The sequence below is a fragment of the Corvus moneduloides genome, chromosome 26, assembly GCF_009650955.1.
Source record: "Corvus moneduloides isolate bCorMon1 chromosome 26, bCorMon1.pri, whole genome shotgun sequence".
Lineage (NCBI taxonomy): Eukaryota > Metazoa > Chordata > Aves > Passeriformes > Corvidae > Corvus > Corvus moneduloides.
Window position 1 is genome coordinate 730,504 of NC_045501.1, and position 26,892 is coordinate 757,395.

A 26,892-nucleotide genomic window follows, 5' to 3' on the forward strand; every position below is an offset into this window, starting at 1 on the left:
GAAGAGACGCCCCAAAATTGCGGCAGAGAGATGGGGGGCTGGTCCGGTGTGCGGGTGCCCCACTACGAGCCCCCCACGCCTCCAGCGAGTGCCCGGGGGGGGGCTGTGCCCACTCTGTGCCCCCTCCCCGTGGCGGGGGACACGCGGGGACCCCCCCCCCCGGCCCCGGGGCCGCGGGCCGAGCCCTCAGAGCCGCCCCTCTCCGACCCATCAATGGCTCCCCTTGTTCCTGCGGGGCCCCCGTGCTTTCCTCTTCCCCACCTGGCGCCCGCCCGGGCCGGGGGGGCTGTGAAAGGGCCTCTTTCTTCGGAGGGGCTGGGCTGGGGGACCCCTGGGGGGCGGGGAGGGGTCCGGGGGGCGCGGGGCGGGATGCCCGGGGCTGCGCGGAGCGTTCGGGGGCTCCGGGCGGGATCCTGCCGGCCGCGGACACCCAGGTGAGCCGGGGGCGGGTTGGGGGGGCCGCCGCGGGGTCTGGGAGTGTGTCCCCCCCTTTGTCCCAATCCCCGGCCCCATCCCGCTCCCCTCTTCCCCCACAGGGCTGGGGGGGCCACTCGGAGTCATCCCAGCCCTTACGGGGGTTTGATATGGTTGATAGGGGGTCGTGGCTGAGCACCCCAATCCCCACCCCGTAAATAAAGCAGCAAAGCCTCATTTCATCCCTAAAGAGTCGATTTATTCACCAAAATTCACCCCAAAGCGAGGATAGCCCAAATCCTCCGGGCAGAGCCCAGCCGGGCGGGCAACTCCTCCTGGCGCTGCCGGGGCTTTGTCCCCCCCAAAGCCACCCGGACACCCCTTTCCCAGCGCTGGGGCTGTCCCCGCGCCCCGGGGATCCCCTCACTGCGGCAGCAACGGGACGCGGGCCCCGTCGCGGGGGCCGGGCATGGGGTTGATGCGCTGGCCCGTGCGGACATTGAACATGGGCAGGGTGGACAGGGGCCGGGGCACGTCCCGGCTCCCGGCCATGAGGCGCAGCTCGCGCGTGTCCCCGTGGATGGAGCTGTGATGGACCAGCTGGATGCTGCGGGAGCAGGGGGGACGCGCCCTTAGGGGCCCCTTACTGGGGTTCGTGTCCCGTTGGTGGGGTCAGCAGAGCCACCGTTTGGGTTTGCGCCCCAAAACTGGGATCTTCACCCCAAAATCAGGGTCTGCACCCCATCACCGGGGCCTGCTCCCCATCATTGGGGTCTGCTTACCCTTCAGTCGGGTCGGAATGCCGTTATTGGGGTCTGCACCCCGTTATTGGGGTCTGCCCACCCATCAAAGGGGTCCTCCCACCCTTCATTGGGGTCTGAGCCCCAAAAGTGAGGCCTGAACTCCATCACTGGGGTCTGTGTGTCGTTATTGGGGTCTGCTCCTCATCTTTGGGGTCTTCCCCCGCCCTCGGTGTCTCCCCCCATCCCCGGGGTCTCCCCGCTGCTGTTGGGTCCCTCAGAGGCTGTCACAGAAGTGAAGCAGCTCCTTGTGCGCCACCCCGTGTCTGAGGGGGGTTTGGGGGGCACTGAGGGCTGGGGAGCGTAGGAGGGGGCTGGGGGGACCCCTTTGGGGTGGGGGGACCTTTAGGCTCCGTGACAGCCCCAACGAGCCGATTGCTCCCCGTCCCCTTTTCCTGCCCATCCCTGTCCCCACGCTCGGCCATAACAAAGCCCCCCAAGCAGCCCCCCAAAGCAGCCCCCCAAAGCAGCCCCCCCAAAGCAGCCCCCCAGCACCCCCACAGCTCAACCAGGACTTACTCAGATGTCTGCAAGTCCCGTTTTTCCCTACAAAACAGAGCAAAAAGGGAAAAAACCCATAATTATGGTGGGAAGAGCTCTCACCACCCCCGGCTTGTCCCGGGGTCACAAGGCCCGGGGAAGGGACACCCAGCCCGGGGTCCCCGTGCCCTGGCAGGCTGGGGGGACCCCCCGACTCACACTCCCTCCCTGCGGCAGCACATGAGGTGGCCCAGGAGCAGGCAGAGCAGCGCGGCCACCGCCAGCGGCACCAGCAGCGTCACCAGGAACCCGGGCAGCAGCTCCCGGGGGACAACCTCGGTGGGGGGCTCGAAACCCCCCCCGTCCTCCAGCTCCCCGGACCCCCACAGCGGCCCCGGCGTCGTGGGGCTGGGCCAGACCTGCAGCTGCAGGGGAGGGGGGGTTTAGGAGGGGCTGGGGGGGTCGGGGCGTGGGGGCCACGGGGGTCTCACCAGGGTGAGGTTGCACCAGCGGATGGAGAAGTGGGGGGCGAAGGTGTCGTAGCAGGAGGCGAGGGGACGCTGGCCCCGGTGACAGCGGGAGCGGCTCTGCGGGGACACGGCCGACGCCAGGCACGGCGAGAAGGGGCTGTGGGAGCCCACCTGGACGTACACCCTGCGGGGAGGTGACCCCAAAACCCAGCCACGGTGAGAAGACCCCACAGGAACCACCTTCGCCTCCACGCTTGACGTTGGTGGGCAGGGGCTGGAGGTGACCCCAGAACCCCCGCAGGGAGGCCGAGGGTGGGCCCGGGACCACCCCCAGCCCCCCAGCCCTGCCCGTACCCCTCCCGGCGCCCCTCGATGGGCAGTGGGACGCGGCCGCCGCGGTCCAGGGCAGAGGTGACGTTGATGATGTGCAGGTCCCCCCGCTCCCAGACCCCGGCCGAGGCCTGCAGGAACATCTCCCGCGCCGCCTCCGGCAGCAGCTCCTCCACGTTCCTGTTCCCCACCAGGAACTCGGCCTGGAACGGGGCGTCCCCACCTGCGGGGACAGGTGACACCCGTGGGGACATCCCGCGGCCGTCCCGGGGGAATTCTGGCTGGTTCGGGGCGCTCAGGCCGTACCTGGGGCGGGGGTGACGCTGATGAGGAGGCGCTGGGACACGGTGGCGAAGGTGTGACGGTTGTAGGCCAGCACCTGCAGGGACAGCGGAGACACCTGGGGTGGGCCACCCCTGCTCCTGGGTCACCCTAAAGGCTGCGGGGCGGCCGTACCTGGATGCTGTGGGTGCCCAGCTCGGGGCCCAGGGGGCAGCCGTACAGGAAGCCGGGCTGGCCGGGGTCCCGCTGGGTGAAGCGCAGCCATCGCGGCAGGTCCGGGTGGTCCCACAGGTGGGCTCGGAAGGTCACAGGGGCTGCGGGGACACGCGGGGGGTGGGGACGGACACCCCGCCCAGAAAGCCCAGCCCCGTCCAGCTGGTCCCCACAAGGGAATGGGGATCGTCCCTGGGGGTGCTGCTCCTGTTTTAGAGCTGTGACCCCAAAGGGAGGGGACCCCTCATGGGCAGTGCTGGGGGGACCCCAAATGGGTGGTGGGGGGGGGGATGGATGGATGGAGGGATGGATGGACAGACGGATGGACAGGCCAGCTGGGGTGATTCTGGTGGGGACCATTGGCCAGTGCCCCTGTTTAGCATCCCCAGGCCCCCACCCTGGCCCTCACCATCATCATCCTCGCTCCCTGGGAAGGCCTCCAGGAACAGCTCCCTCTCCAGCTCGTGCACGAAGATGGCTCCGGTCTCAGCGGAGAGGCGGAGGTCGGGGAGGACGTGGTGGTCGAGGACAGTGGCTTGGGACCCCCCCAGGGCCAGGGCTGTGGCCACACACGGGGCTGGAGCCGGGGCTGGGACCACGGCCCCTCCCTGCCTCAGTTTCCCCAGTGCCCAGAGACCCCGGGATGAGCCACAGGTGCCCACAGACCACCGGGACACCCAAAGGGGCAGGAACGTGTCCCTGCAGTGCCAGGTGTCCCCAGGCAGACGGGGAGGACATGTTTAGGAGGGGATGGGGACAGGGACAGGACTGGAATGGGAACAGGGATGAGACCAGGCCAGGCCTGGGGACAGACGCAGGATGGGGACAAGGACAGGATGGGCCCAGCACCTTCCCTCGCCCTGGCCGTCACACGGAAGTCCCACTCATTGTCCCCCACCCTGTCCCAAACCGCGCTGGCACCCGGGACAGGGTGGCTTTTTTTAGCTCCGTCACGTCCCAGCCCCGTCCCCCCCCCCCCTCCCATCTGCACCCCCTGCGCCCACCCGACTCCGGGGTCCCCCCTCCCCTCCCTGCTGGGGGTCCCCCAGGCCGGGCCGTGTCCCCCGGGGGGTGACAGGGCTGTCACTCGCCTGCCAGCACCCAGAGCCGGAGCAGCTCGGGGCCCTCCATGTTCCGGGGCCGGGAATGGGGCCAGCGCTGACTGACGGCGGCAGCGGGGCCGCCCGGGCTGGGGGAGCCCTCGGGGGGGTCCCACAGGGGACACCCCTCCACCGCCACCTCCTGTCACCGAGGCACCGAGCTCCGGGGCTGCCGAGGGGCTCCCGTGTCCCCCGGAGGGGTCCCGAGGTGTCCCAGGGTGGGCTTGTCCCAGTGCCCCCACTCAGGGGTAGCGGGGAGGCAGTGGGGGGACGCTTGGGGACACCTGGGGACAGCTGAGGCCCCCCCCGGCATGGCCACCAGCGGGACGGGAACACGCGTGTGCACAGCCGGGGGCGGCCACGGCGCTGCGTGGGGACAGTGACACGAGGGGAGGGCGCTGGGACAGAGGGGGGTGGCAGCGACGGGGCCCTGCCGGGGGGGCGATGGCAGCGGCGGAAGGGGAAGGGGAGGGGAGGGGGTGGTCGTGGGGGGCCGCCCCCCGTGTCGCGTCACGCCTCGTCACGCACAAAGGGCCGGGAGATGCCTTGGGTGACACGGGGAGGGGACAATCGCACCCAGCCGCAGGGTCCTGCTGCCCGTACGCTCCCCACACTGGGGACAGGGGTGTCCCCACCCTGCCCCCTCCCCCCCCCGGCACAGCAGGGGCCCCCAACACGGCCACGGGGGGCGGGTCTGCCCCCCTCATCCTCGGGCACCCAGAGGGAAGACAAAAACCCCAAATAACCCCCCAAAATATCCCCAAAATATCCCCCGGCCGTGCAGAAAGCGGGGAGCAGCACCGTACCCCCCCCTCCGGCCCCCCCTGTCGCAGTGTCCCCTCCCGCCACCACGCAGCGGCAGTGGCAGTGGCAGGGGATGTGCTGCACCCCCGGGAGGGATTGAGGGGACAGGGCGTAAATGGGGTCCTGTGGGGACACCGCGGGACACCCGGAGTTTGGGGGGCTTTGGGTGTGGGGCGGTCCCGGGGAGGGGGAGCAGGGGACATGTGGATAAAACTGAGGGGACACAGGGACAGGAGCGGGGGGGAACACGGGGACAGACCCGGAAAGGGCACAGGGACAGGATGGGGGGGACGTGGGTACAAAGTGGGGGGCCACGGGGATAACGTGGAGGGATGTGGGTCCAAACTTGGGGGTGACATGGGGACAGGATGGGGGGACACGGGGACAGGATGGGGGGACACGGGTACAAATTCGGGGGGATATGAGGGAAGGATGGGGGATGATGTGGGGACAGGATGGGGGGGATGTAGGGACAGATCCAGGGGGGTGGGTACAAACCCGGGGGAAAAAAGGGAACACGGGGACAGAGCTGGGAGAGAGATGGGGACAGAACTGTTGGGGGGGGGGGTGGAGATGGGGACAGAGCTCGGGGGGCCACGGGAACAGAGCTGGGGGAACACAGGGGGACCGATCTGGGCACGGGGACATGGGGACAAGAGCTGGAGGGGGACGTGGGGCCAGAACTGGGGGGGGGACACACGGGGACAGAACGGGGGACACACGGGGACAGAGCTGGGGGGTGGCACCAGCGGCCGAGCCGGCGGGGGGGCCCCACACTGCACAGCGCGGCTGCCGGGGGGGCCCCGCCGCAGGGAGGGGACCCCGGTGCGGGCGTGGGGAGGGGACCGCAGGGGACACGCGGGGGTCCCCATGGCCGGGCTGCGGCGGCGGCGGCGGCGCTGAGGCCGAAGCGCGGCTGAGGAAGAGGAAGAGCGAGCGCTGCTCAGACCCAGAGGGCTCTGCGGGCAGCGGGGCGGGCAGAGCGCGGCGGCGGCGGCGGCTCCATCACCGGCGCGCAGAAAGGGGAAGAGGAGGAGGAGGAGGGAGGAAGGAAGGAAGGCAGGAAGGAAGAAGCGCCGCGGCGGAGGGGCCCGCGGGATGGCCATGGCCTGACCGGGCCGGGGCAGCGCTGCCCCCCGGCACAGCCCCCCGGCACAGCCCCCCGCCCATGGCGCTGTAGCGGGGCCGGGGGCAGCGGCGGCGGTGGCGGCGAGCGATGCGGGCGCCGGGACCATGCTGAGGACCGAGGCCGGCGGGGCCGGGGGGTCCCCCTCGGCCGGGGGCGCGGCGGGGGCCGGGGGGCTGCGCAGCGCGTCCCCGCACCGGAACGCCTACGAGGCCACCATCCAGGCCCTGGCGCCCACAAAGGAGGCCGATGGCGAGGACGGCAAGAAGAGCCGCGGGAAGAAGTATGGCTCCAACGTGCATCGGATCAAGAACATGTTCCTGCAGATGGGGACGGCGCCCGGCCCCGAGGGCGCCTGCGACCTGGCCAAGGCCAAGGAGAAACCGGTGCGCCTGTCCCTGCCCCGCGCCGGCAGCCTCGGCGACGCCGTGGACCAGGGCAGCCTCCTCAAGCTGGGCACCAGCGTCTCGGAGCGCGTCAGCCGCTTCGACTCCAAGCCTGACAAACCCTTCTCCAAGCTGCAGGAGACCCGCAAGATCTTCGAGAGGAGCCCGCAGGAGAAGGCCACCACCACCAAGCTGCTGCTGCGCAAGGAACGCGCCGGCTTCCAGGACCGCAAGCTGGACGTGGTGGTGAGGTTCAATGGCAGCACCGAGTCCCTGGACAAGCTGGACGCCGATGCCGTGTCACCCACCGTGAGCCAGCTCAGCGCCGTCTTCGAGAAGGCCGACCTGAGGAACAACCTGCACAAGGCGCAGGGCAGGGCGGCCGTGCCGCTCAACGCCAAGGTGGTGGCCAAGCGGCCGAGGGTCTTCGCGCCTGGCACCGAGGCCGCACGCCCGGGCGATGGCCACACCACTCCGGCCCGTGCCCGGCCACCGGACGAGGAGAAGGCGGCGGGGAAGAGCGGGCGGCCGGCGGAGAAGGAGGCGGCGGCCGCGCCGAGGGTGCAGGAGGTCTGCAAGATCAAGCCCGTGGAGGTGGAGGAGAGCGGAGAGGGCGAGGAGGACGAAGAGGAGGAGGAGGCGGCGGTGGCGGGTGAAGCGGTGCCTGCGCCCCAGCCGGCCAAAGGGGACGAGGGTCCGGCGGCCGCAGCCCCCCGGCTGGACGGGGGCTCGGGGGTGGCCGCGGGCGAGGAGGGCGTCAAGGGCGAGCGGGCGGAGGAGGGCGATGGCTCCGAGGAGGCCAAGAAGGAGGACTTCTCCGAGGCGGACCTGGTGGACATAAGTGCCTACAGCGGGCTCGGGGAGGACTCGGGGGGCAGCGGGCTGGAGGAGGAGGACGAGGCCGAAGGGCTGTACGAGCCTGAGTCGGGCTGTGTAGAGATCCCGGGGCTGTCCGAGGAAGAGGAGCCCGTCCCCAACCGCAAGATCCAGTTCAGCACGGCCCCCATCCAGGTGAGCCTGGCGGGGCATGGGGCGGCTGGGGAGGGAGGGAGGGCACCTGGGTGAGGGGTACCAGGGTGAGGGGCAGCTCAGACTGGGGCATGTGACCCCACAAAATCACCCCTTTGGCGGGACAGAAAAGGGGGCTGGGGCTCTGTGTCCCCATCCCCCTGGGACATGGAATCCTGCCTGTCCCTGTCCCTGTCCCTGTGCTGGGGGAAGCAGGGCCTGGGCCTGGTTGATGAGCTGGTTGATGAAGGGCCATGCCTAGGCATGGGGGGTCCCCCCTAAATGAGGGACCCCCAGGGCCGGTGTGATGGGGACAGGTGGCACCGGGACCCTCTGGGGTGGGCCAGACACAGCACACGCTGCCAGCCCCCTGCGGTGCCCAGGCCGGGCCAAAACCGCTCGATATTTTGGGTGGGGATGCCCGAAATACCCCGGTGTGAGGTGCTGGGGGCCGGGGCTGGGCCACCCTCGGTCCTGGGCATCCCTCGGGCCCGGGGCTCCTCCCAGCCCGGGGGTCCCTGGGGACAAGGTGGCGATGGGGGCGATGTGCCCCCCCCCCGTGTGCCCAACGCGGTGCCCAGGACGGTTTCGGGAAGTGGAGGCAGAGGAGGAAGGGGAGGAAGGGGAGGAAGGAAGGGGAAGTGCCTCGGCAGCGTGGCCGGGTGGGCGGCAGCACCCCCCGCTCCCGGCAGGGATCCTCCGGGGTTCGGGATCTGCACCCGGGATGGGAGGGGGGGGATAAAGGGGCCGTGCAGCTATTTTGGGGTGTTCCCTCCCGCTCGGATCCCCCCGACCGCAGGAGCAGCGGTTGCTTTGTGCCGGGGCCGGGTTATTTTTAGAGCCCGGCCTATATTCTGGCTCTGAGTCAGAGCGGGTGGGTGGCCCCACCTGGGACGGGGGACAGCCACCGCCGTGGCCCGGCCGGGGGACAGTGGTGGCCGTGTGCTGGGGGGCTGCGCGCCGGGGGGAGCCGTGGTCCCGTGGGATCCGGCCAGCCCGGCCCTGGGAAAGGTGCCCTGGCCGTGGAGGGGTTTTTAGGGTGCTCTGCTCACCCTATGGATGGGTTTTTTGGGGTGCTCTGCTCACCCCAAAGCCTTTCAGCATGGGGGAGAGGGGCCACCAGAGGGGGTGGGTGGGGTGGGCACCCAGGTGTCCGAGCACCCCAGACCCCTGCCCGGGTGATGCTGAGCCCCCCAAACCCGCTGGGGGAGTGGGGACATTGGGGACCCCCGCCCAGCCCAGCACTGAGGACACAGCCCAGCCCCTTCCCCTGGAACCCACTCCAGGCCCCCCACACATCCCAAATCCCCCAGGACATGGGGACAGGGTGGGGGGCACAGCAGGATGAGTAGGGAACCCCACAGGCCCCCAGGGACTTCTTGTGGACAGGGGGACATTGGCGTGTCCCCCGCCCTGCTCCTCCCTGTCACCCCTGGGTGCCACTCGGGTGGGTCCTGCCCGTCCGTGGGTGTCACTGGGCTTTGTCCCCTGACACTCATCCCTAATACCCTTTGTGGCCAGGCTTTATCCCCGTGTGTTATCCCTAATCCACTCGCTCCGGCGGCACCGCGGGGCCGGGGCCCCTCCAGGGACATCTGCCAGGCCCAGCCAGCCCCTCCCCGGCAGCCCCCAGGGAGAGGGACGTGGCACCAGCCTGGGGACAGCGGCCTGGTGGCACATCCCAGCTCGGCCGGGGAGGGTTTAGGGGTGCCCCACAACGGGGGTCAGCATCCCCAGGGATTTGAGGTGCCCCATCTTTCTCTTTATCCTTCCTTCCTTCCTTCCTTCCTTCCTTGCACCGTGCCCTCTCCCAGAACCATCCTCAACCCCTTTGTCCTCCCCCAGCTCCCCCTTGCTCCATGTTCCATGATTTGGGATGGGGATTCTCCTGTGTCTCGTGGGCTCAGTCCCAGCCCAGCATTCCCGGGGGGTTCCTGTGGGGTTTGCCCCTGGCTGAGCCCTCCCTCATCCCCCAGGTGTTCAGCACTTACTCCAACGAGGATTACGACCGCCGCAATGAGGACGTGGATCCCATGGCGGCCTCGGCCGAGTACGAGCTGGAGAAGCGCGTGGAGAGGCTCGACCTCTTCCCCGTGGAGCTGGAGAAAGGTGGGTCCTGCCCCCAAACCACCCCCGGAGCCCTGCGGGGCATCACCCTGGAGGTGCCACCCCGCCAGGACACGGCTCTGCGTCCCCGCAGACTCCGAAGGGCTCGGGATCAGCATCATCGGGATGGGCGCAGGGGCCGACATGGGCCTGGAGAAGCTGGGAATCTTCGTCAAGACAGTGACGGAAGGGGGGGCAGCCCACCGGGACGGCAGGTACGGCTGGGAGCAGCCTCCGGTGTGGCTGGGGCTGGCCTGGGAGCTGCCAGGGGCTCCAGGTGTGCCCCGGAGCTGATGAGGGGCCGTGACGGTGTCCTTGTCCCCAGGATCCAGGTGAACGACCTGATCGTGGAGGTGGATGGCACCAGCCTGGTGGGGGTCACGCAGAGCTTCGCCGCCTCCGTGCTCAGGAACACCAAGGGCCGCGTCCGGTACGAGCCGGGGCTTGGGCGGAATTTGGGGAGCCCCGAGACACCCCCAGTCCGTGCTGAGCCCCCTGGGGATCCCTGCCCCACAGCCTGTCCCCAGAGCCCCCCATCTCGCCCCGAAGTGCCACCCTGGTGCTCCCCAAAGTGCCCCCAACTCATCCCCAGCCCCCGCAGCACCCCCTAAACCCACCACTGCCGGGAGCACTGCAGGCACGTCCCCTGGCCGTGCCTCCTGGGTGCCCCCCGTGCCCCCTGACCCGCGGTGCCCCCCAGGTTCCTGATCGGGCGGGAGAAGCCGGGCGAGCAGAGCGAGGTGGCGCAGCTGATCCAGCAGACGCTGGAGCAGGAGCGGTGGCAGCGGGAGATGATGGAGCAGCGCTACACCCAGTACACCGAGGATGACGAGGAGGTGAGGGGACAGCGCCAGCTGGGAGGGGACACGGGGCTGGGGCAGCACCCGCAGGTGCCAACCCCACCCCGTGCCCGCCGCAGACCGGGGAATACGCCACGGACGAGGAGGAGGAGATGAGCCCCATGTTCCCCAGCGGGGAGATGGCCATCGAGGTGTTTGAGCTGGCCGAGAACGAGGACACACTGTCCCCCGTGGAGATGGACCCCGAGAAGCTGGTGCACAAGTTCAAGGAGGTGAGGAGGGGCTGGGGGAGGGCAGGGGGTGCCCGCCCAGGGGGCTGTGCCCACCCCGTGCCCACCCTGGCTCTCCCACAGCTCCAGATCAAACATGCCGTGACCGAGGCTGAGATCCAGCAGCTCAAGAGGAAGGTGAGGGGGGGTCCCGGCTGCCTGGGGGTGGGGGGACACCCTGACAGCTGCCCTGGCACCCCAAATGTCCTTCTCCAGCTGCCCTGCACGGGCCATTCCACGCCCTCCTGCCTGTCACCTGGCTGTGCCATGCTGTGCCATGCCATATCCCATCCCTGTTCCCTGTCTGTGCCACACCCCGTGGTGACACCCCTGTCCCCAGCTGCAGTGCCTGGAGCAGGAGAAGGCACGCTGGAGGGCCGAGAAGGCCCAGCTGGAGCAGAGCGTGGAGGAGAACAAGGAGCGCATGGAGAAGCTCGAGGGCTACTGGATGGAGGCGCAGAACTTGTGCCAGGCCGTGGACGAGCACCTCAAGGAGACCCAGGCCCAGTACCAGACCCTGGAGCGCAAGTACAGCAAGGCCAAGCGGCTCATCAAGGAGTACCAGCAGAAGTGAGGGCAGCTCCCGGTGTCCCCTCGGGAAGGGACCTGTCCCCAGGGTGTCCCATCCCCCGGGCAGCCCCTGTCCCTGTCCCTGTGGTGTGGAACCCTTTGAGGGGCTCTGACCCCTCTGTCCCTGGGCACGGACCCTCCTTTGGGCAGGGACACATCCCTGCAGTGCCAAATCCAGCCTGGGCACCCTCTGGCCTTGGCCCTGGACCTTCCCTGGGCGTGGGCTCATCCCTGGGGAGCCGGCTCCGTCTTGGGAAGGGACCTTCCCCTGGACTCAGACCCGTCCCTGGGGCACCAAACCCTTCTGGGCACCCTCTGCCCATCGGCAGGGACCTTCCCCTGGGCAGGGACCATCACCTCCCCCTTGACCTGGATCCATCAAGGCCAGGTCGGACGGGGCCTGGAGCACCCTGGGACAGGGAAGGAGCTTTAAGCTCCTTCCAACCCAAACCATTCCCTGGTTCCGTGATCCGCGGGGCACCAGCTCCTTCCTGGGCACGGCCCATTCTCTGGGAGAGCCCCGCCGAGCGGGCTCCTGCCCTGACACCCAGCCCCGGGGTCCCCGGGATGTCCCCTGGCCGCGGGGACGTGCAGCCACCCCTGCGGGTCCCCACAGGGAGATCGAGTTCCTGAAGAAGGAGACGGCGCAGCGGCGGGTGCTGGAGGAGTCGGAGCTGGCGCACAAGGAGGAGATGGAGAAGCTGCAGGAGAAGGTGGGCACGGGGCGCCGGGACGCGGGATGTCCCTGAGCCCCCCGCCCGGCCCGGCCCGGCCCGGCCCGGCCCGGCCCCGCCCCGCCGCTCCCGCCGCGCCAGCGATGGACCCCGGGGATCTGCTCGGCCGCCGGACCCCGGAGCTGTGCGGGGCACTGGCTCCCTCCGGACTGAGCCGCGGATCCCACGCCGGATCGTGGGAGATCTGCTCCCACCGGACCCTGCTCCCGCCGCCGGATCGCCCGGGATCTGCTCGGGATCTGCTCGGGCACCCCAAGCCTCCTCCCGGCCCTGGATCCCGCTCTGGATTGCAGTGGATCCGCCCGGGGTCCTGCTGTGGGGCCTGACATCCCCTAACGGAGCGAGAAAATCTCCCGGGGCAGCGGATCCCGGCCGCGCGCGGGGGATCCGCGGGGATCCCGGTGACCGGCGCCAGGCGGGGTCCGGCGCGCTCCCGTCGGGATCCCATGCTGGTCATGCTGGATCCCCCAACGGGCCCCAGGATTCCGCGCCAGCCCCAGCGTGGGGCCGGGGCCGTGCGGGGGCACAGCGGGTCCCCCGGGGTCACCGGATCCCAAAGGATCCCGCCCAGGGGGTCACAGGGGAGGGGCCGGCCCTGCCCGGCCGGGGGGCACCAGGGCACAGCGGGGAGGTCCCCAACACCCAGCAGAGCCCCCCCATACAGCCACCTCCATCACCCCCAAAATGTCCCCTGGCATCCCACAGAGACTCACCCAGCACCTGCCTGCAGCCCCTTCCCCATCCCAGCCCATCCCTGTGCCCCCCTGTGTGCCCCCCAGTCACCCCTGTGTCCCAGTCACCCCTGTGTCCCCTGTGTGCCCCCCCAGTCACCCCTGTGTGCCCCCTGTGCCCCGCAGTCACCGCTGTGCCCCCCGTGTGCCCCCCCCATTCACCCCTGTGTCCCCTGTGTGACCCCCACTGACCCCTGTGTGCCCCCTGTGCCCCCGCGGTCACCCCTGTGTCCCCTGTGTGCCCCCCACGTGTCCCTCAGTCACCCCTGTCCCCCATCCCCGTCTCTGTGCCCCTCCCCTGTGCTCCCAGCCCCCCGTGTCCCGTCTGTCCCTCCTGTCCCCCCTGTGCCACCCCCCGGTCTCCCCCATGTCCTGCCCCCCTTGTCCCGTCTGTCCCCCCCGTCCTGTCCCCCCATCTCCGTGTCCCCATCGCTGTGTCCTCACCCCGTGTCCCCTGGTCCATCTCACGTTCCCACCCGTGTCCCCGTGTCCCCCCCCCCGCCCCGGTGTGTCCCCCCCGGCCCCCCCCGCTGAGACCTGTCCCCTTTGCTGTTTTTCAGATCTCCGAACTGGAGGCCAAGCTGCAGACTTTGAAAAATTCCAACCCGACCTAAACCACCCTCAAACCGCAGCGATTCCGGGCTGGGGGGGCCCCTCTTCCCCCACCCCCCCCCGGCCCTGCCCCCTCCCCTTCCCCAGCCCTCCCCCAGCGGGGAGGGGGCGAGACCCCGCCAAGGCCTCCTGGTGCCCCCCACTCCCCCCATGGGGGCACAGACAGCGGGGGGGCTCGCGGAGGGGGGGTCCGGGGGGGACACCCCGCGTTCGTGTCTGTGTCCAGTGTGAGTCTCGTGGTGACGTGATGGACCCGCGGGGGGGGCGCGGCCCCCCCCAGGCCTCCCCCTCCCCCCGACGTGACCCCCCCCGGCCCCGGACACAGCTGGCACCTGGTTGGACGCTGGGGGGGACACACAGGACAATGTCCCCCCCACCCCAAATGTGAGCCATACTGGGGAGCGGAGGGGGGGACACTGGGAGCCCCCCCAGACCCAGCTCCTCTTGGGACTCACTGGAGCGCGGCCGGGGGGGCCCGGTGGCCTTTGCCCCCCCCACAGACTCGCCCCCAGCCCCACATCGTGGTGATCCTCCCGCGACCATCGCCATGGGGGAGGGACCCCGACTGTCTCCCCCTCCCCCTCAGTGCCACCGTCGCCGGGCACGTGAGCCTTTGCCAACCCCCGCAGCGGGACGGGGGGGCACCAGCCCCACTGCCCCCCCCCGGGAATGGGGGGCTGCCCGGCACCCCTCTGTGGGGACACCCCGGTGCCCCCCCGCCTCCCACTGCCCCCCCTGTGCCCGGGGCTTTCGCCTTCCCTGGGCGGGGGGGGACACGCGGGGTCCCCTCTGGGGTGGAGGCGATGCTCCCACCCCCCCACCTGTAAATACCGCCCCCCCCAAAATCACAGCATTTCTCTGGGGCTGGGACACCCCCCCACCACCGGCCACCGGCCACCCCCAGCCGGCCCGGGGGGGTCCCGCCCTCTCGGCCCGGGGGGAACCCCTTTATTTTTCATTTCTATTTTGCCCCCCCCGCCCCCGAGTCTCCGACAGTAACTGGATGTGGGGGCAACTGGGAGCCAGAGCTGGTTATACTGGGAAGGGGAGGCGGGGGGGGCGCGTGGGGCGGGGGGCGGGGGCGCGGGGCTGGGGGGTCCGACTGGATTGGAGCCACTCGGGGAGGGGGGAGGGGGATATTTAAGGGGGGGTCCGGGGAGCGCGGGCCCCGGGGGGGGCCGGGGTTATTTAATCTCACACGTGTACCTGTGGGTGTATATACTATATATAATGTACCTATGTATGCACCGCGCCCGCTCTGCAGCGCCCGCCGCGCCCCCGCCCCACGAACGCGGCCCCCCCGCCCCATAAACGCGGCCTCGGCCTCCCCCCCCCCCGCCTCCTTCTGCCGGCGGATGGGCCGGGGGGCACTGGGAAGGGTCGGGGGGTGGAATAGGGAGGACTGGGAATCATTTGGGGTCACGGCGAGAGGTGTGGGGGGCACTGGGGAGGATGGGGGGCACTGGGAGGATGGGGGTACTGGGGAGGCTGGGGGGCACTGGGGAGGATGGGGGGCACTGGGGAGGATGGGGGGCACTGGGGAGGATGGGGGTACTGGGGAGGATGGGGGGTACTGGGGAGGATGGGGGGCACTGGGGAGGATTGGCCAGGATGGAGAGGACTGGGGGAGCACGGGGGGGACTGGGGAGGATGGGGGGAATAGGGAGGGCTGGGAGCGATTTGGGGTCGTGGGGAGAAGTGGGCAGGATGGGGGACACTGGGTGGGCTGGGAGGGTTGGGAAGGGCTGGAGGGCACTGGCGGAAATGGGCAGGGCTGGGGGGGCACTGGGAGGAGCCGCTGGGCTGGTGGGCACTGGGCAGGGTGGGGCCGCGGTGACGGGCGGGTGTCCCCGGTGTGCCGGTGCCCGGCGTGCCCGTGTCCCGCCGGTCGCTGTCCCTTCAGCACCCCCCGCGTGTCCCTCCGTGCCCGGTGTCCCCGTACCCTCGGTGCCCCCCGGCGCTGTCCGTTCAGCACCCCCGCGTGTGTTCGCTGTCCCTCGGTGTCCCCGTGTCCCCCCCCCCGTGTCCGTTCAGCACCGGGCTCGCTCCGGGCGGGGCAGACCCCGCCCCCGCCGTTTCCGGGTTCCTGTGCCCCCCCCCGCGGCCCCCGGCCCGGCGGGGCGGCCCGGCCCGGCTCGGCAGCGCCCTCCGCTCCCACCGGCCCGGCCCGACCCCGGCCCGGCCCGGCCCGGCGGGAGGCGACCGGGGGCGATCAGGATGCCCGAGGAGCGCGGGTGAGTGGCGGGGGGGGGCGGGCAGGGCGTCACCCCCAGACAGCGGCCGCGGTACAGCCCGGCTACAGCCCCAATCCCGGTACAGCCCCGCTACAGCCCCAATCCCGGTACAGCCCCAATCCCGGTACAGTCCCGGTACAGCCCCAATCCCGGTACAGCCCCGGCCCGGTACAGCCCCGCTACAGCCCCAATCCCGGTACAGCCCCGCTACAGCCTCGCTACAGCCTCAGTACAGCCCCAATCCCGGTACAGCCCCGGCCCCGCTACAGCCTCGCTACAGCCTCAGTACAGCCCCAATCCCGGTACAGCCCCGCTACAGCCCCAATCCCGGTACAGCCCCAATCCCGGTACAGCCCCGCTACAGCCCCAATCCCGGTACAGCCCCGGCCCGGTACAGCGCCGCTACAGCCCCAATCCCGGTACAGCCCCGCTACAGCCTCAGTACAGCCTCGGTACAGCCCCAATCCCGGTACAGCCCCGGCCCCGCTACAGCCTCGCTACAGCCCCAGTACAGCCCCAATCCCGCTACAGCCGCGCTACAGCCGCGCTACAGCCCCGGTACAGCCCCAATGCCGGTACAGCCCCGGCCCGGTACAGCCCCAATCCCGCTACAGCCCCGGCCCCGCTACAGCCCCAATCCCGTACAGCCCCGGCCCCCGGTACAGCCCCGGTACAACCCGGCTACAGCCCCAATCCCGGTACAGCTCCGGTACAGCCTCGGTAGAGCATCTCCGGTAGTGCCCCTCCCCCGGGACAGCCCCATCCCCTCGGTTCGATATTCCCGGTACAGACTCATTCCCGATCAGCGTTCCCGGTACAGCCCCACCCCGGGTACACCATTCCCGCTCCAGCACCGCCGCCGGTACCGGCCCCTCCCGGCGCTGCCCCCGCCCTCCCCCCCAGGACTCCCCGACCACCGGGGCCGGGGGGGGGTTTAACCCCTTCCCGGCTGCTCTGCAAAGAGGGTCCCCAGCCCCCGCCACCGCGGGACACCGGGAGGCACAGAGGGGCTGCTCCCTCCTCCCTGAGTGTCCCCTCTGTCCCCAGCCCTGTCCCACCATGTCGGTCTCCAAGCTGCAGGACACGGACGAGGTTTTTGGTGAGTTCCTGGGGGGGCCCTGGGGCGCAGAACCCCCCGTGGGGTGCGGAGGGTGCAGAGCCACCCGTGGGTCCCCACCCACCCTCAGTGTCCTCCTGTGTTGAGGGTGGGACCCCGAGCTGGGCTTGGGGACAATGTGTGCTTGGGGACACAGGGACGAGCATGGGAAGGGGGACGTGGGGACACGCACGGGGGTGCAGAGGTGACAAGGACATGGGGACACGTCCAGGGCACACAGGAATGGGGACACAGGCACAGGGGTGTGCGTGGGGTGACTGGGACCTGGGGACACAGCGGGGGACATGGCCCAGAGCCACCCCTCGGGCGGGGTTGGGGTACAGGGGTCAGAGCAGGGTGGGGATACTGGGGGGATCCCAGTGGGACCTGGGCAAAGTGTGTCCCTCCTGGGTGACAGGGACACTCTGTCCTCAGGGTCACCCCACTCTTCTGTCCCCATTCCAGGGCATCTCTTTGAACACTTTTCTCTGTCCCCCTGTCCCCTGTCCCGCCCCACTGGGGTGCCCCATCCATGTCCCCAATGCTCCCCTCTCCCTGTCCCCCCTCCTGTCTCCCTGGGATCCCCCACCTGCCCTTTGACTCTCCTGCCCTGTCCCTGTCCCTACTGTCCCTCTGTCCCTGCTCTGTCCCCTCTCCACCGGGCTGGCCTTCCCTGACCGTCTGTCCACTGCCTGTGATGCTTCCCTGTGCCCTTCTCCCTGCTCATCCCTCCCTCCATCTCCCATCCCTCCATCCATCTGTCCATCCATCCATCCATCCTTCCTATCCATCCTTCCATCCATCTCTCCCTTGTATCTCCTTGTTCCCACCTCTCCATTTGTCCATCTCTCTCCTCTTCCCTGTCCCTCCATCCATCCCTCCATCCATCCCCATCTCCCTCCTTGTCCATCCCTCTGTCCATCTCCACATCCCTGCTCTCTCCCCGTCCATCCCATCCCATCCCATCCCATCCCATCCCATCCCATCCCATCCCATCCCATCCCATCCCATCCCGGTGTCCGTCTGTCCGTCTCTCTCTGCCCCGGTGTCTCTTTCACTCCCAGATTTTACCGCTGTGGTTCCAGAGACGCCGCGCTTGGACAGCAGCCTGCACAAGGCCCGCGCCCGGCTCCTGGCCCGCGGCCGCCGCCAGCGGCCCTCGCGCTCCCGCCTGCGCGACAGCGCCAGCTCCACCGAGGGGGACGAGGGGCCCGAGGCCGCGGTGAGACGAGGGGGACACCGGGGACACCGGGGGTGGCACTGGGGGATGCCAAGGCTGGGGGTGTCACAGGGATTGGGGACCCCAGGGATGGGGTTGGGGGATGCCATGTTTGGGGACAGGGATGGGGGTCCATGGGACAGCCCCGGGGGGTGCAGGGGTCTGACCCCCCCTGCCCATGTCCCCGCAGGGCACTGAGGGCGAGGGCAGCCCCCCGGCCCCCTCGCCCTTCTCCCGCACCGACGGCTTCTCCTTCGAGCCAGGGGTGGCACGGCCGGGCCCGGGGGACCCCCCGGCCCCCACACCCCCCCTCAGCCGCTACCGGCCCCTCACCAACACCCCGTCCCAGGAGGGGCTGTCGGGCCCCCCTGCGCCCCAGTCCTGCCCCAGCTCCGACAGCTCCCCCGGCTTCGCTCACCGCGACCCCCGGCCCCGGCAGCACAGCGAAGGTGAGACCCCCCGAGCCCCCCGGGGACACCTGTGGGGGACAGTGGGTGACAGCCCTGTCCCACCCCCGCAGATGACAGCCGGGACATGAGCCCCCCCGAGCCCGCCAGCCCGACCGTGGGGCTCGATAAGAAAACGCGGAGGAAGTTCCTGGATTTGGGGTGAGAGCCTGCCCTGGGCGGGGAAGGAGGGATGGGAGGGGATGGAGGGGGGGATGGATGAAGGGATGGAGAAGTGCAACGGAAAGATGGGAAAATAGATGGAGAGACAGGGGGAAGGTAGAGGCACGGATGGATGGATGGACAGACGGATGGATGGAAGAGGTCCTGGTGCCCCAGTCTTCAGGTCACCACCCCTGTCCCCAGGGTCACCCTGCGCCGAGCGTCCTCCGTGAAGAGCCGCAAGGAGAAGAGCAGCAACCGCCTGTCCATGGGCAGCAGGTGAGGGACCCCCCAGCCCCCGGGACAGGGGGACAGCCTGGGGACAGCCGCCATGCCCTGACACTGCCCTGTCCCCAGGGAGGCGGCGGAGGGGCCCGGCCGCCCCTCGGGGTCGCCGTTCCTGCCCTTCTCCTGGTTCTCGGACAGCGCCAGGGGCTGCGGCTCCCCCGGCTCCGCGTCCCCCGCGGGCTCCCCCCGGCACGAGGGGCTCAGCCCCGCCAAATCCCAGGTGAGCGCCGGGGACGGGGGGCCCTGTAGGGAGTTCAGGGGTTCTGAGAGAGGAGGTGACAGCAGCTCTGAGAACAGGGGACAAAGCCCCATAGGGTCAGGTAACAACAGGGAGTGGACTCGAAGCCCCCCCGTAGGGTCCGGGTGGCTCTGTGGGGGTGTCAAAGCCCTGAGGGGCCGGGATGGCTTTAGGGGGATCATCGTTCCGAGGGGTCTGGCAGCCCAGCTGCAATGGGGTGCTGTGGGGTGGCTCTGGGGGGGCCGCTGTGGGTCCAGCCCCTCCCGCTGCCCCAGGACTCGACGCTGAGCGAGGATTCGCCGCCGTCCAGCGCCAGCCCCCGCCTGCCCGGCTCCCCCAAGTGCTCGTACCCCTACCACACCCTGTCCCAGTCCTCGGACGAGGTGAGGGGGGCGCGGGGGGCGTGAGTGTCCCCACCCCAGGAGCCCCGAGGACCCCCGGCTGACCCCTGTGTCCAGCTGCTGGAGGAGCCGCCGGGCGCGGCCGCGGGCTGGACGTGCGGCCAGGTGGGCCAGTGGCTGCAGAGCCTGGGCCTGGAGCGCTACGTGCGGGACTTCTCGGCTCACGGCGTGGACGGGCCCCGCCTGCTGCACCTCGACGGGGCCAAGCTCAAGGTGCGGGGCCGGGGGGGCTCCAGGGGCCCCAAAAGATGGAGGGCGAGAGGATCTGGGTGCTCCAGTGGGGGATTCCATGGGGCAGGAAGGTCTGGGAAGGTTCGGGGTACCCCAGAGGGGTATTGCATGGGGCAGGAAGGTCTGGCAGGGTTCAGGGTACCCCAGAGGGGTATTCCATGGGGCGGGAAGGTCTGGCAGGGCTCGGGGTACCCCAGAGGGGTATTCCATGGGGCAGGAAGGTCTGGCAGGGCTCGGGGTACCCCAGAGGGGTATTCCATGGGGCAGGAAGGTCTGGGAAGGTTCGGGGTACCCCAGAGGGGTGTTCCATGGGGCAGGAAGGTCTGGCAGGGCTCGGGGTACCCCAGAGGGGTATTCCATGGGTACCCAAACCCCCTTGTCCGAGCCGGCGGCTCCATGGGGCAGGAGGCTCCGGGGATCCCAAGAACGGGCGGGCGGTTCTGGGAACCCCAGGGAGCTGCTGCTGTGCAGGGGGGTCCCTGGGGGGCTGCCCGCGAGGCCGGGCAGGGCAGAGGGGGTCCGGGGGGGTCCGGGGAGGGTCCGGGGAGGGTCCGGCCGTGGCCCAGCCCGCGGTGCCGCAGGCGCTGGGCGTGGGCAGCTCCCAGGACCGCGCGGTGCTGAAGCGGCGGCTGAAGGAGCTGAGCCTGGCGGCCGAGCGGGAGCGCAAGGCCCGCGAAAAGGCGGAGAAGCAGCGCGAGAAGCAGAAGAAGAAGGACCAGGAGCAGCGGAGGAGCTGAACAGGGGGGACCCCGCACCCCCTCCCCACCCACAGCCCCCCGAACACCCCCGGGGACACCCCGGGACACGCCCGCCCCCGGTGTCCGGGACAGCCCGGGGGACACGGGACGCGGCCGAGGGACAGCGGGGCCGGGCGGGGCCGCGCCTGGAGCAGCCCCTGCGCCCCCCCCCCCCAGCTCCAGCCGGCCCCTCCCCGCCCGCCCCGGGCCCCTTTTCCGGATGCAAAGGGCACTGGGACACCCCCACCTCGCCCTGTCACCCCCGCCCGCCACCGCCCCCCGAGGGGGTCCCAGCAGCCCCACCCCCACCCCGGCATCCCCTGGCACGGGGGGGGACCGACCCCCCCCCCCCCCACGGGCACCCCCAAACCTGGGGGCGGGGAGTGAACCCCGCCCCCCCCCCCCCCAGCCCCGAACGCGGCCCCCAGAGGCCACCCCAGGAAATAAAAGGGTATCAAGGGCCAGTGCAAAGCGGAGTGACCAATGTGGCCTCACTGGGGGGGCACGGAGCAACTCCCCAGGCCCCCCGTGCCCCCAGGTGCCACCCCGGGACTGAGCCCTCAGACCCCTCCCAGGCCTGGATGGGGTAAACTGAGGCACCGGGACCCCAAAGCACCACAGGGGTTCAGTCAACATCCAATTTATTGACAGTGGGGAGGGGTCTGGGGGTCAGGGGGAATGTGGGGGGGTTTGAGGAGGTCACAGCAAGTGGGGGGGTGGGGAGAGCTCAGTAGTGCAACAACGGGCGGGAACAGGGACAGGGACACAGGGAGGGGGCCCAGGCCTGGCCCACCACCCCGTCAGGGCTGCGGGGCTACTGGTCCTACTGGGAAAGAACCAGTCCCTTGCTGGGATGGGGGGCACCCCCTGGAGTGGGTGGGAGGTTTAGGGGGGAGGGGGTGAGGAGGCAACAGGGGCTGCCCCAACCCCCCCCCAGCTCCACCCCTAAGTGCCACCAGGGTGGGGATGCCGGGACACCCCCACGTCCACACTGCCCAAGGAGCCCGGAGAACTGGGACGCCAAACCCCGCCGTGGGGCACTTGGGGACACCCCGTGGGTGGGGCCGGGGGGTCCTGGCCGGCGCGGGGGTCTCAGGGGACGCGGTAGGTGGAGGTGTTCTTGGGCTCGGTGCTGGGGACGCACCAGTCCCCGCCCTCCTGGCTGGCCTGGTAGTGCCGCCACGCAGACTTGTTGTACACGGGCAGCCGCTCCACTGAGTCTGTGGACAGCGCCTGGGGGGCACACGGGGGGCTCAGGGAGGGTCCTGTGCCCCCCCCCGTCCCGGGTTTGGGGACACACACCCACCTTCAGGTAGATGACGGCGTCGGTGCCGAAGCCCTCCATGGAGAAGAGCTGCAGGTCCCCCTGGAAGTACTTGGCGTAGAGGCGGGAGATGGGCAGCCCGTAGCCAAACCCGGCCTGGGGGCATGGGGAAATGGGGTGGGGGGGTTCCCAGGGCTGGGGGGGCACCCCCGGCCTCCCCACAGCGCCCTGAGTAGCGCCAGGAGTGGCCACGGCGTTGCCAGCCGTCACTGTGCCACCGTCACAGGGCCCCATGCCACCCTAAAGTAGCCCCATGCCACCCCAAAGGATCCCCACGTCACAGCTGACCCCACCAAAGTGTCCCCATGCCACCAAAGTGTCCCCACACTCGCCCTGAACGTCCCCAAAAGGTCCCAGGCCAGGCCCAAACCTCCCCGTGCCACTCCAGCCCCCCCTAAACCTCCCCAGACCACCCCCAAAACACCCCCAGGCCACTCCAGCCACCCCCAAACCTCCCCACGCCACCCCCAAAGCACCCCCAGGCCACTCCAGGTCCCCAAATCACCCCCAAACGAGCTCCAGACCCTCCCACGCCGCCCCCAAAGCCCCCCTCAGCCGCCCCACCTCAACCCCCCCCAGCCTCAGCTCCCCCTCCCCGGCCCCACGAGGGGGTCCCGTACCAGGGGGGCCCCTCCGGAGCCCAGCTGGGGGGTGGGTGCTGTGGAGTACATGTAGCTGAAGAGCCGCTCTATCTTCCGCAGGGGCACCCCCATGCCCCTGTCACTCATCTGGGGACACCGCAGCGGTGACAAGCCCGCTCCTGTCCCCCCTCCCCACAGCTCCCCCCTGCAGGGCGGGGCTGGGGTCCCTCACCCGGATGGACAGGTCCTCCTGGCCCAGGGCCACCATCACCTTGATGGCCGGGAGCCGCGGGCTGTTCTCGTGGCTCTCCACGGTGGCCCTCATGGCATTCTGGGGACACAGAGCAACGGGGGGGGGTTAGGGGGGACCCCCACAGTCCCCCCGGAGCCCCCCACTAGGGCTAGGGTACCTTGAAGAGCTCGAAGAGCATGTGGTACAGGTGGGATGGGACGTAGACGATGCTCACGGGCTGCTCCGAGTTGCTGGCTGGGGAGGACACTGGCATTGGTGGGGGCAATCCTGACCCCAAACCTCCCCCAGCCCCAAATGAGTCACCTGAGAGTCCCCCGATCACAGGGACCCCCAAACCTAAATAAGCCAAGTATCCCCTGCCACGGGGACCCGAACCCTAAAGGAGCCAGCTGAGAAACCCCTGAAATGGGGACCCCCAACCCTAAAAGAGCCACACAAAAATCCCCCTGCCCCAGGGACCCCCAACCCTAAAGGAGCCACCTGATAACACCCTGCCTGGGCCCCCCCGCTGTCCCTCAGCCCCCGCTGTCCCTCAGCCCCGCTGTCCCCTCGGCCCTGCTGTCCCCTCACCGTTGACCTCCTCGATCTCCAGCTCGGGTGAGGCCATGTAGTATTTGTCACACAGCAGCTTGGCCATGTTGTAGGCGTCTGGGAAGGGGGGGACACAGGGCTCAGCACCCCCAGGCCCAACAGGGGCAGCCTCTGGGTCCCCTCCACTCCCAAACATTCCCCATTCCTACAGATCCGGGAAGTTTTTGGGGTCTTCTGCAGCCACCGCAAAGCTCAGGGGACATCGTGGCTGAGGCCACCCCACACCTGTGACACGAGTGGTCCCAGGGGGACTTCCAAGCAACCCCCACCCCCCAAATTCCCCCTCCCCCGTGGGGGTGGGACCCCAGACCCCACCAACCTCTCACCACGTTGGCCACGTTGCAGTGGGGGTCGATGCTCCCGATGTGTTTGGGGTGCGCGGGGTTGGTGCTGCCATCGAAGAGCAGGGCTGGGGAGGGGACAACGAGCTGGGGGCACCCCAGGGACACCCGGGGACAGCCCCAGGGTGCTCTAGGGCTGTGGGGGGAGACATTTGGGGCTGGGGGAGATGCCCAAGACAGGATCCCTGGGGGTGGTGGGGACACTTGGGACAGACCCCTGGGGCTGGGGGGACACTGGGGACACCCAGTGATGATGGGGACCCCCGGCACAGACTCCTGGGGTTAGGGGGGAACCCCTGGGGCAGGGAGAACCTTGGGGAGTTCCCTGGAGCTGGGAGGACCCTCAGGACAGACCCCTGGGGACACTCTAGGGGGTTCTGGGGACACCCCGTGTTCTCAGGGACACCCAGGACCCCTCAGGACGGGGTTCCCGGGGCAGGGGGACCCCTCAGGACGGGGTTCCCGGCACAGGGGGACCCCTCAGGATGGGGTTCCCGGACCCCCCACGCCCCCTCACTGTGCTGGTTGATGAGCATGCGGATGGAGATGCGGCTCAGGTAGAAGCGGTCCAGGAAGTACTGGATGTTCTGGTTGGACACGGGGTCGTCCCCGTACGTCTCCTTGTACTCGATGACCCCCTGCGCCATGGTGGGGACGACGTCGTTGTGCCGGTTCCGGATCGTCACCAGCGCGTTCGTGAACCTGCCCAGGGGACAGCGACAGCGCTGGGGACACCCGGTCCGGGCACAGCCCCAATCCAGGCCGGGATTCCGTGGGAGCTGGTGGCGCTGGGAAAACCCGGAGCAGAGTCCGGTGGCACCGGGGGGTGGGGACACTTCGGGGAGACCCCGGGTGACACCAGCGCGGCTCTGGGAGGAGGTGACACCCTGGGATTGGGGACAGGCACACGCTGTCACCTCCTGACTCACTGTCCCAGCGTGGCTTGGTCCTCGGGGTCCCTGTCGTGGAATTCCATGATGTCCAGCAGGCTCTGGACGTACCTGGGGGGGACACGGTCATCCCACAGCTGGCACCCCCAAACAGAGGGGACACCCCAGGTGACACCACGAACGGCCAGGGTTCAGCCCCCCTCAAACCAGGCCCCCCACCCCAAAATCTGCTGCCCCAGCAGCCACTGTCCCACCCCCCTGCTGGCACGGGGGCCCATGGGGACACAGCCCCTCTGCTGGGGGGTGGCTGTGGGAGCGATGGCACAGCCGGACCCCCTGGCACGGTCTGACCCCTCGGCACGGCCGGATCCCGCTGGCAGCGGCCCAGGACACTGGACAAACAACGCGTCACGCGGTGGCACTGGGAGAAGGGTCACGCTGCTGGCACTGGCACAGGGGCACGGCACTTAAAGGGACACTCAGACCCCCCAGGACAGCGATCCCCTGTGACCCGGCCCCTTCAGGGAGCAGGTGGCACTGGAGGCCCCCCCGCTGGCACAGGGTGTCCCCAGAGGACCGGCAGCCCGTGTCACCCCTCCCTGTGCCCCCCCGTGCCAGCACCCTGCAGGGGAGGGCAGGCAGTGACAGCTGTGGGACACATGGTGCTGGTGGCACCTGCGGTGACAGCAGGACCCCCCCCGGGCGGTGACAGGAGCCGTGGCGGACAGGGGAGCTGTGCAGGTGACAGCAGGGGGACCCAGCGGGGTGACAACAGCGGGACCTGTGGCAGTGGGACCCCAGGCAAGAGGCAGAGGTGGGACCCCCATGAGCCACAATGACGGTGCCAGCAGGCCCCAGCCTGGTGACAGCTCCCACGTGGGTGTCCCCGTGTCCCCAAGGCCCGACTGACCAGCTCTGCACCAGCTGCACGGAGGGCGTGCGCAGCACCCGGTCCGGGAGCAGGTTGATCTCCTTCATGATGTTGGAGAGGCGCACGGGCAGCTCCTGGCGCAGGAAGGCGAACGACGTCTTCTCGCAGGCATTGCTGGAGCCTGGGAACACCGGGGGACACCGGGGGACACGGGGTGAGCCCCCACAGGACCCCCGGAGCCTGCACTGGTGGCACGGCCACCCCTGTGCTGGGTGGGACTGGGGGGCACTGGGGAGAGGGGACAGCAGCAGCAGGTCCCTGTAATCGGCCGGAGAGGGCTGAGGGACACTGGGGGACACCTGGGGGGACAGGGAGGGCTGAGGTGGGCTCAGCCCACTGGGGAGGACAGGCTGGGTGCCCAGTGCCACCCAGAACAGCACAATTCCGAGCGGAGCAGGACCTGGGCCATCGCCAGAGCCCAAAGCAGACCCAGGGGTCCCCAGGGACACGGTGAGGGGTCCCCAACCAGGAGCCGACATCCAGCAAGGCAGGGGGGGACACAGCTGACCCCAAAACCCTGGGGACGGGGGACACTGGGATGGAGCTGGGGGGACAGGGCAGAACTGGGGGGGCCCCCAGGGTGCAGCCACCAGCCCCCGTGCGGGGGACAGGGGACAAGAGAGCGCCAGGCTGGGTGACAGCAATGAGGGGACGCCTTCACCCCCTGCGGTACTTGCTGGGGGGACTGGATTGGATTGGGGGGGTCCCAGTCGCCCACCCTGGGGGGGCCAGGCCGGTGCAGGGCCGGGGGTCAGGATGCACCCCAAATGAGGGGGTTTGGGTACCCCCCTGAGGGCTGGGGTGCAGAGGGGACGCCCCCAAAAGAGGGGACGCCCCCAAAAGGCCTATTAGGAAACCACGTTCCAGCCCCACTTCTTCACCCGGGGGAGGCGGTTGGTAAATCCCCCCGCCCCAATAACAACGGGATATTTGGGGGGGGGGGAGTCAGAGTTACCCAGGCCCAGACACGCACTGAGGGGGGGCAGCCCCCAGACCCTCAGATTTAGGGGGTGGGGAGGGGAGAAATTTCCCGGGGAGGGTTTCAGGATTTTCAGGGGCGGGTGTGAGAAGGATTTCCCAAGGAGGGGGGCAGGAACTCCCGGGAAGGGAGGGCAGGAATTCCCGGGAAGGGAGGGCAGGAATTCCCGGGGCTGCGCACGGAGCTCCCTCCCCCGAGCACCGCCCCCGCACCGGGTGTCCCGGTCCCGCGGCAGGCCGGGGGTGCCGGTGACGGCCCGGGGTCCCGGTGAGGGGAGGGGGGGGCGTTGTTTATTTACCGAAGTCCAGAAACTGCTTCATGGAGAGCGGCGACGGCGAGAACTTGCTGAAGTGCTCGATGTAGGTGGGGACGCCGGCCAGCGCCGCGCGCTTCCCGAGGCAGCGCAGCAGCCGCATGGCCCCGCTGTTCCCGGGTCCCCCCGGGTCCCCCCCCGGTGTCCCCCCGGTGTCCCCCGGCCCGGCCCGGCCCCGGCACCCCCGGGCCCGGCCCTGCCCCCGCCGCGCCGCGCGCAAACAACACACCCGCTGTCAATCACCGCGCCGCGGCCAATCGGCGCCAGGCTTGCCTCAAACCCGCCCCTCTCCCGTGTCAATCCGGCCTCGCCGCCGGGCACGCCTCGCTGTCAATCACCCTGAGCCACGCCCCTCACCGGGCCCTATCCTGCCCCCCCCGCTGTCAATCACCGCGCGCACCG

General features: G+C 70.0%; 4 protein-coding genes across 6 annotated transcripts; 2 read left to right on the forward strand and 2 right to left on the reverse strand.

Annotated features, from left to right (window-relative positions):
- Window positions 1-651: 651 nt before the first annotated feature.
- Window positions 652-4,456, reverse strand: SGCA (sarcoglycan alpha). Of its 2 annotated transcripts, none has more exons than XM_032134324.1 (9): window positions 4,081-4,210; window positions 3,399-3,548; window positions 2,951-3,090; window positions 2,801-2,873; window positions 2,519-2,717; window positions 2,186-2,348; window positions 1,914-2,119; window positions 1,734-1,760; window positions 652-1,021 (listed from the first exon to the last, which is right to left on the reverse strand). In XM_032134324.1, exons 1-9 carry the CDS (start codon window positions 4,118-4,120, stop codon window positions 838-840), a joined length of 1,182 nt encoding a protein of 393 aa, XP_031990215.1. In that variant the 5' UTR covers window positions 4,121-4,210; the 3' UTR covers window positions 652-837. The 2 variants fall into 2 exon arrangements, with proteins under 2 accessions (XP_031990215.1, XP_031990216.1); XM_032134325.1 differs by having other exon boundaries at window positions 919-1,021; window positions 2,951-3,151; window positions 4,081-4,456.
- A 1,271-nt stretch (window positions 4,457-5,727) lies between these two features.
- On the forward strand, window positions 5,728-14,310 carry PPP1R9B (protein phosphatase 1 regulatory subunit 9B). Its single transcript, XM_032134322.1, has 10 exons — window positions 5,728-7,416; window positions 9,390-9,522; window positions 9,614-9,734; window positions 9,845-9,949; window positions 10,220-10,355; window positions 10,439-10,591; window positions 10,673-10,726; window positions 10,929-11,158; window positions 11,775-11,871; window positions 13,184-14,310. The coding sequence occupies exons 1-10, from the start codon at window positions 6,127-6,129 to the stop codon at window positions 13,235-13,237; spliced, it is 2,373 nt and encodes a 790-aa protein (XP_031990213.1). The 5' UTR covers window positions 5,728-6,126; the 3' UTR covers window positions 13,238-14,310.
- Window positions 14,311-15,368: 1,058 nt separating this feature from the next.
- On the forward strand, window positions 15,369-20,592 carry SAMD14 (sterile alpha motif domain containing 14). The gene is made up of 10 exons (XM_032134323.1): window positions 15,369-15,469; window positions 16,517-16,568; window positions 17,630-17,787; window positions 17,975-18,233; window positions 18,305-18,392; window positions 18,597-18,671; window positions 18,750-18,900; window positions 19,194-19,301; window positions 19,377-19,532; window positions 20,132-20,592. The coding sequence occupies exons 2-10, from the start codon at window positions 16,529-16,531 to the stop codon at window positions 20,285-20,287; spliced, it is 1,191 nt and encodes a 396-aa protein (XP_031990214.1). The 5' UTR covers window positions 15,369-15,469; window positions 16,517-16,528; the 3' UTR covers window positions 20,288-20,592.
- A 319-nt stretch (window positions 20,593-20,911) lies between these two features.
- On the reverse strand, window positions 20,912-26,629 carry PDK2 (pyruvate dehydrogenase kinase 2). Of its 2 annotated transcripts, XM_032091668.1 has the most exons (11): window positions 26,476-26,628; window positions 25,178-25,319; window positions 24,307-24,378; window positions 23,895-24,079; window positions 23,356-23,445; window positions 23,016-23,093; window positions 22,603-22,679; window positions 22,425-22,523; window positions 22,232-22,339; window positions 21,594-21,707; window positions 20,912-21,520 (listed from the first exon to the last, which is right to left on the reverse strand). In XM_032091668.1, the coding sequence occupies exons 1-11, from the start codon at window positions 26,591-26,593 to the stop codon at window positions 21,380-21,382; spliced, it is 1,224 nt and encodes a 407-aa protein (XP_031947559.1). In that variant the 5' UTR covers window positions 26,594-26,628; the 3' UTR covers window positions 20,912-21,379. The 2 variants fall into 2 exon arrangements, with proteins under 2 accessions (XP_031947559.1, XP_031947560.1); XM_032091669.1 differs by lacking the exon at window positions 22,232-22,339 and having other exon boundaries at window positions 26,476-26,629.
- Window positions 26,630-26,892: the final 263 nt, after the last annotated feature.

Coding starts and splice junctions, on each gene's coding strand:
- SGCA (XM_032134324.1), bottom strand. CDS start 4,120: ATGGAGGGCCCCGAGCTGCTCCGGCTCTGGGTGCTGGCAG. Junction 3,549..4,080: donor CCGGCTCTGGGTGCTGGCAG/GCGAGTGACAGC, acceptor GTGTGGCCACAG/CCCTGGCCCTGGGGGGGTCC. Junction 3,091..3,398: donor AGGGAGCGAGGATGATGATG/GTGAGGGCCAGG, acceptor GTGTCCCCGCAG/CCCCTGTGACCTTCCGAGCC.
- PPP1R9B (XM_032134322.1), top strand. CDS start 6,127: ATGCTGAGGACCGAGGCCGGCGGGGCCGGGGGGTCCCCCTCGGCCGGG. Junction 9,735..9,844: donor GCAGCCCACCGGGACGGCAG/GTACGGCTGGGA, acceptor CCTTGTCCCCAG/GATCCAGGTGAACGACCTGA. Junction 9,950..10,219: donor AACACCAAGGGCCGCGTCCG/GTACGAGCCGGG, acceptor GGTGCCCCCCAG/GTTCCTGATCGGGCGGGAGA.
- SAMD14 (XM_032134323.1), top strand. CDS start 16,529: ATGTCGGTCTCCAAGCTGCAGGACACGGACGAGGTTTTTG. Junction 17,788..17,974: donor ACGAGGGGCCCGAGGCCGCG/GTGAGACGAGGG, acceptor ATGTCCCCGCAG/GGCACTGAGGGCGAGGGCAG. Junction 19,302..19,376: donor TGTCCCAGTCCTCGGACGAG/GTGAGGGGGGCG, acceptor CCCTGTGTCCAG/CTGCTGGAGGAGCCGCCGGG.
- PDK2 (XM_032091668.1), bottom strand. CDS start 26,593: ATGCGGCTGCTGCGCTGCCTCGGGAAGCGCGCGGCGCTGGCCGGCGTC. Junction 23,094..23,355: donor CGTGGCCAACGTGGTGAGAG/GTTGGTGGGGTC, acceptor CCCCCTTCCCAG/ACGCCTACAACATGGCCAAG. Junction 22,680..23,015: donor GGAGATCGAGGAGGTCAACG/GTGAGGGGACAG, acceptor TGTCCTCCCCAG/CCAGCAACTCGGAGCAGCCC.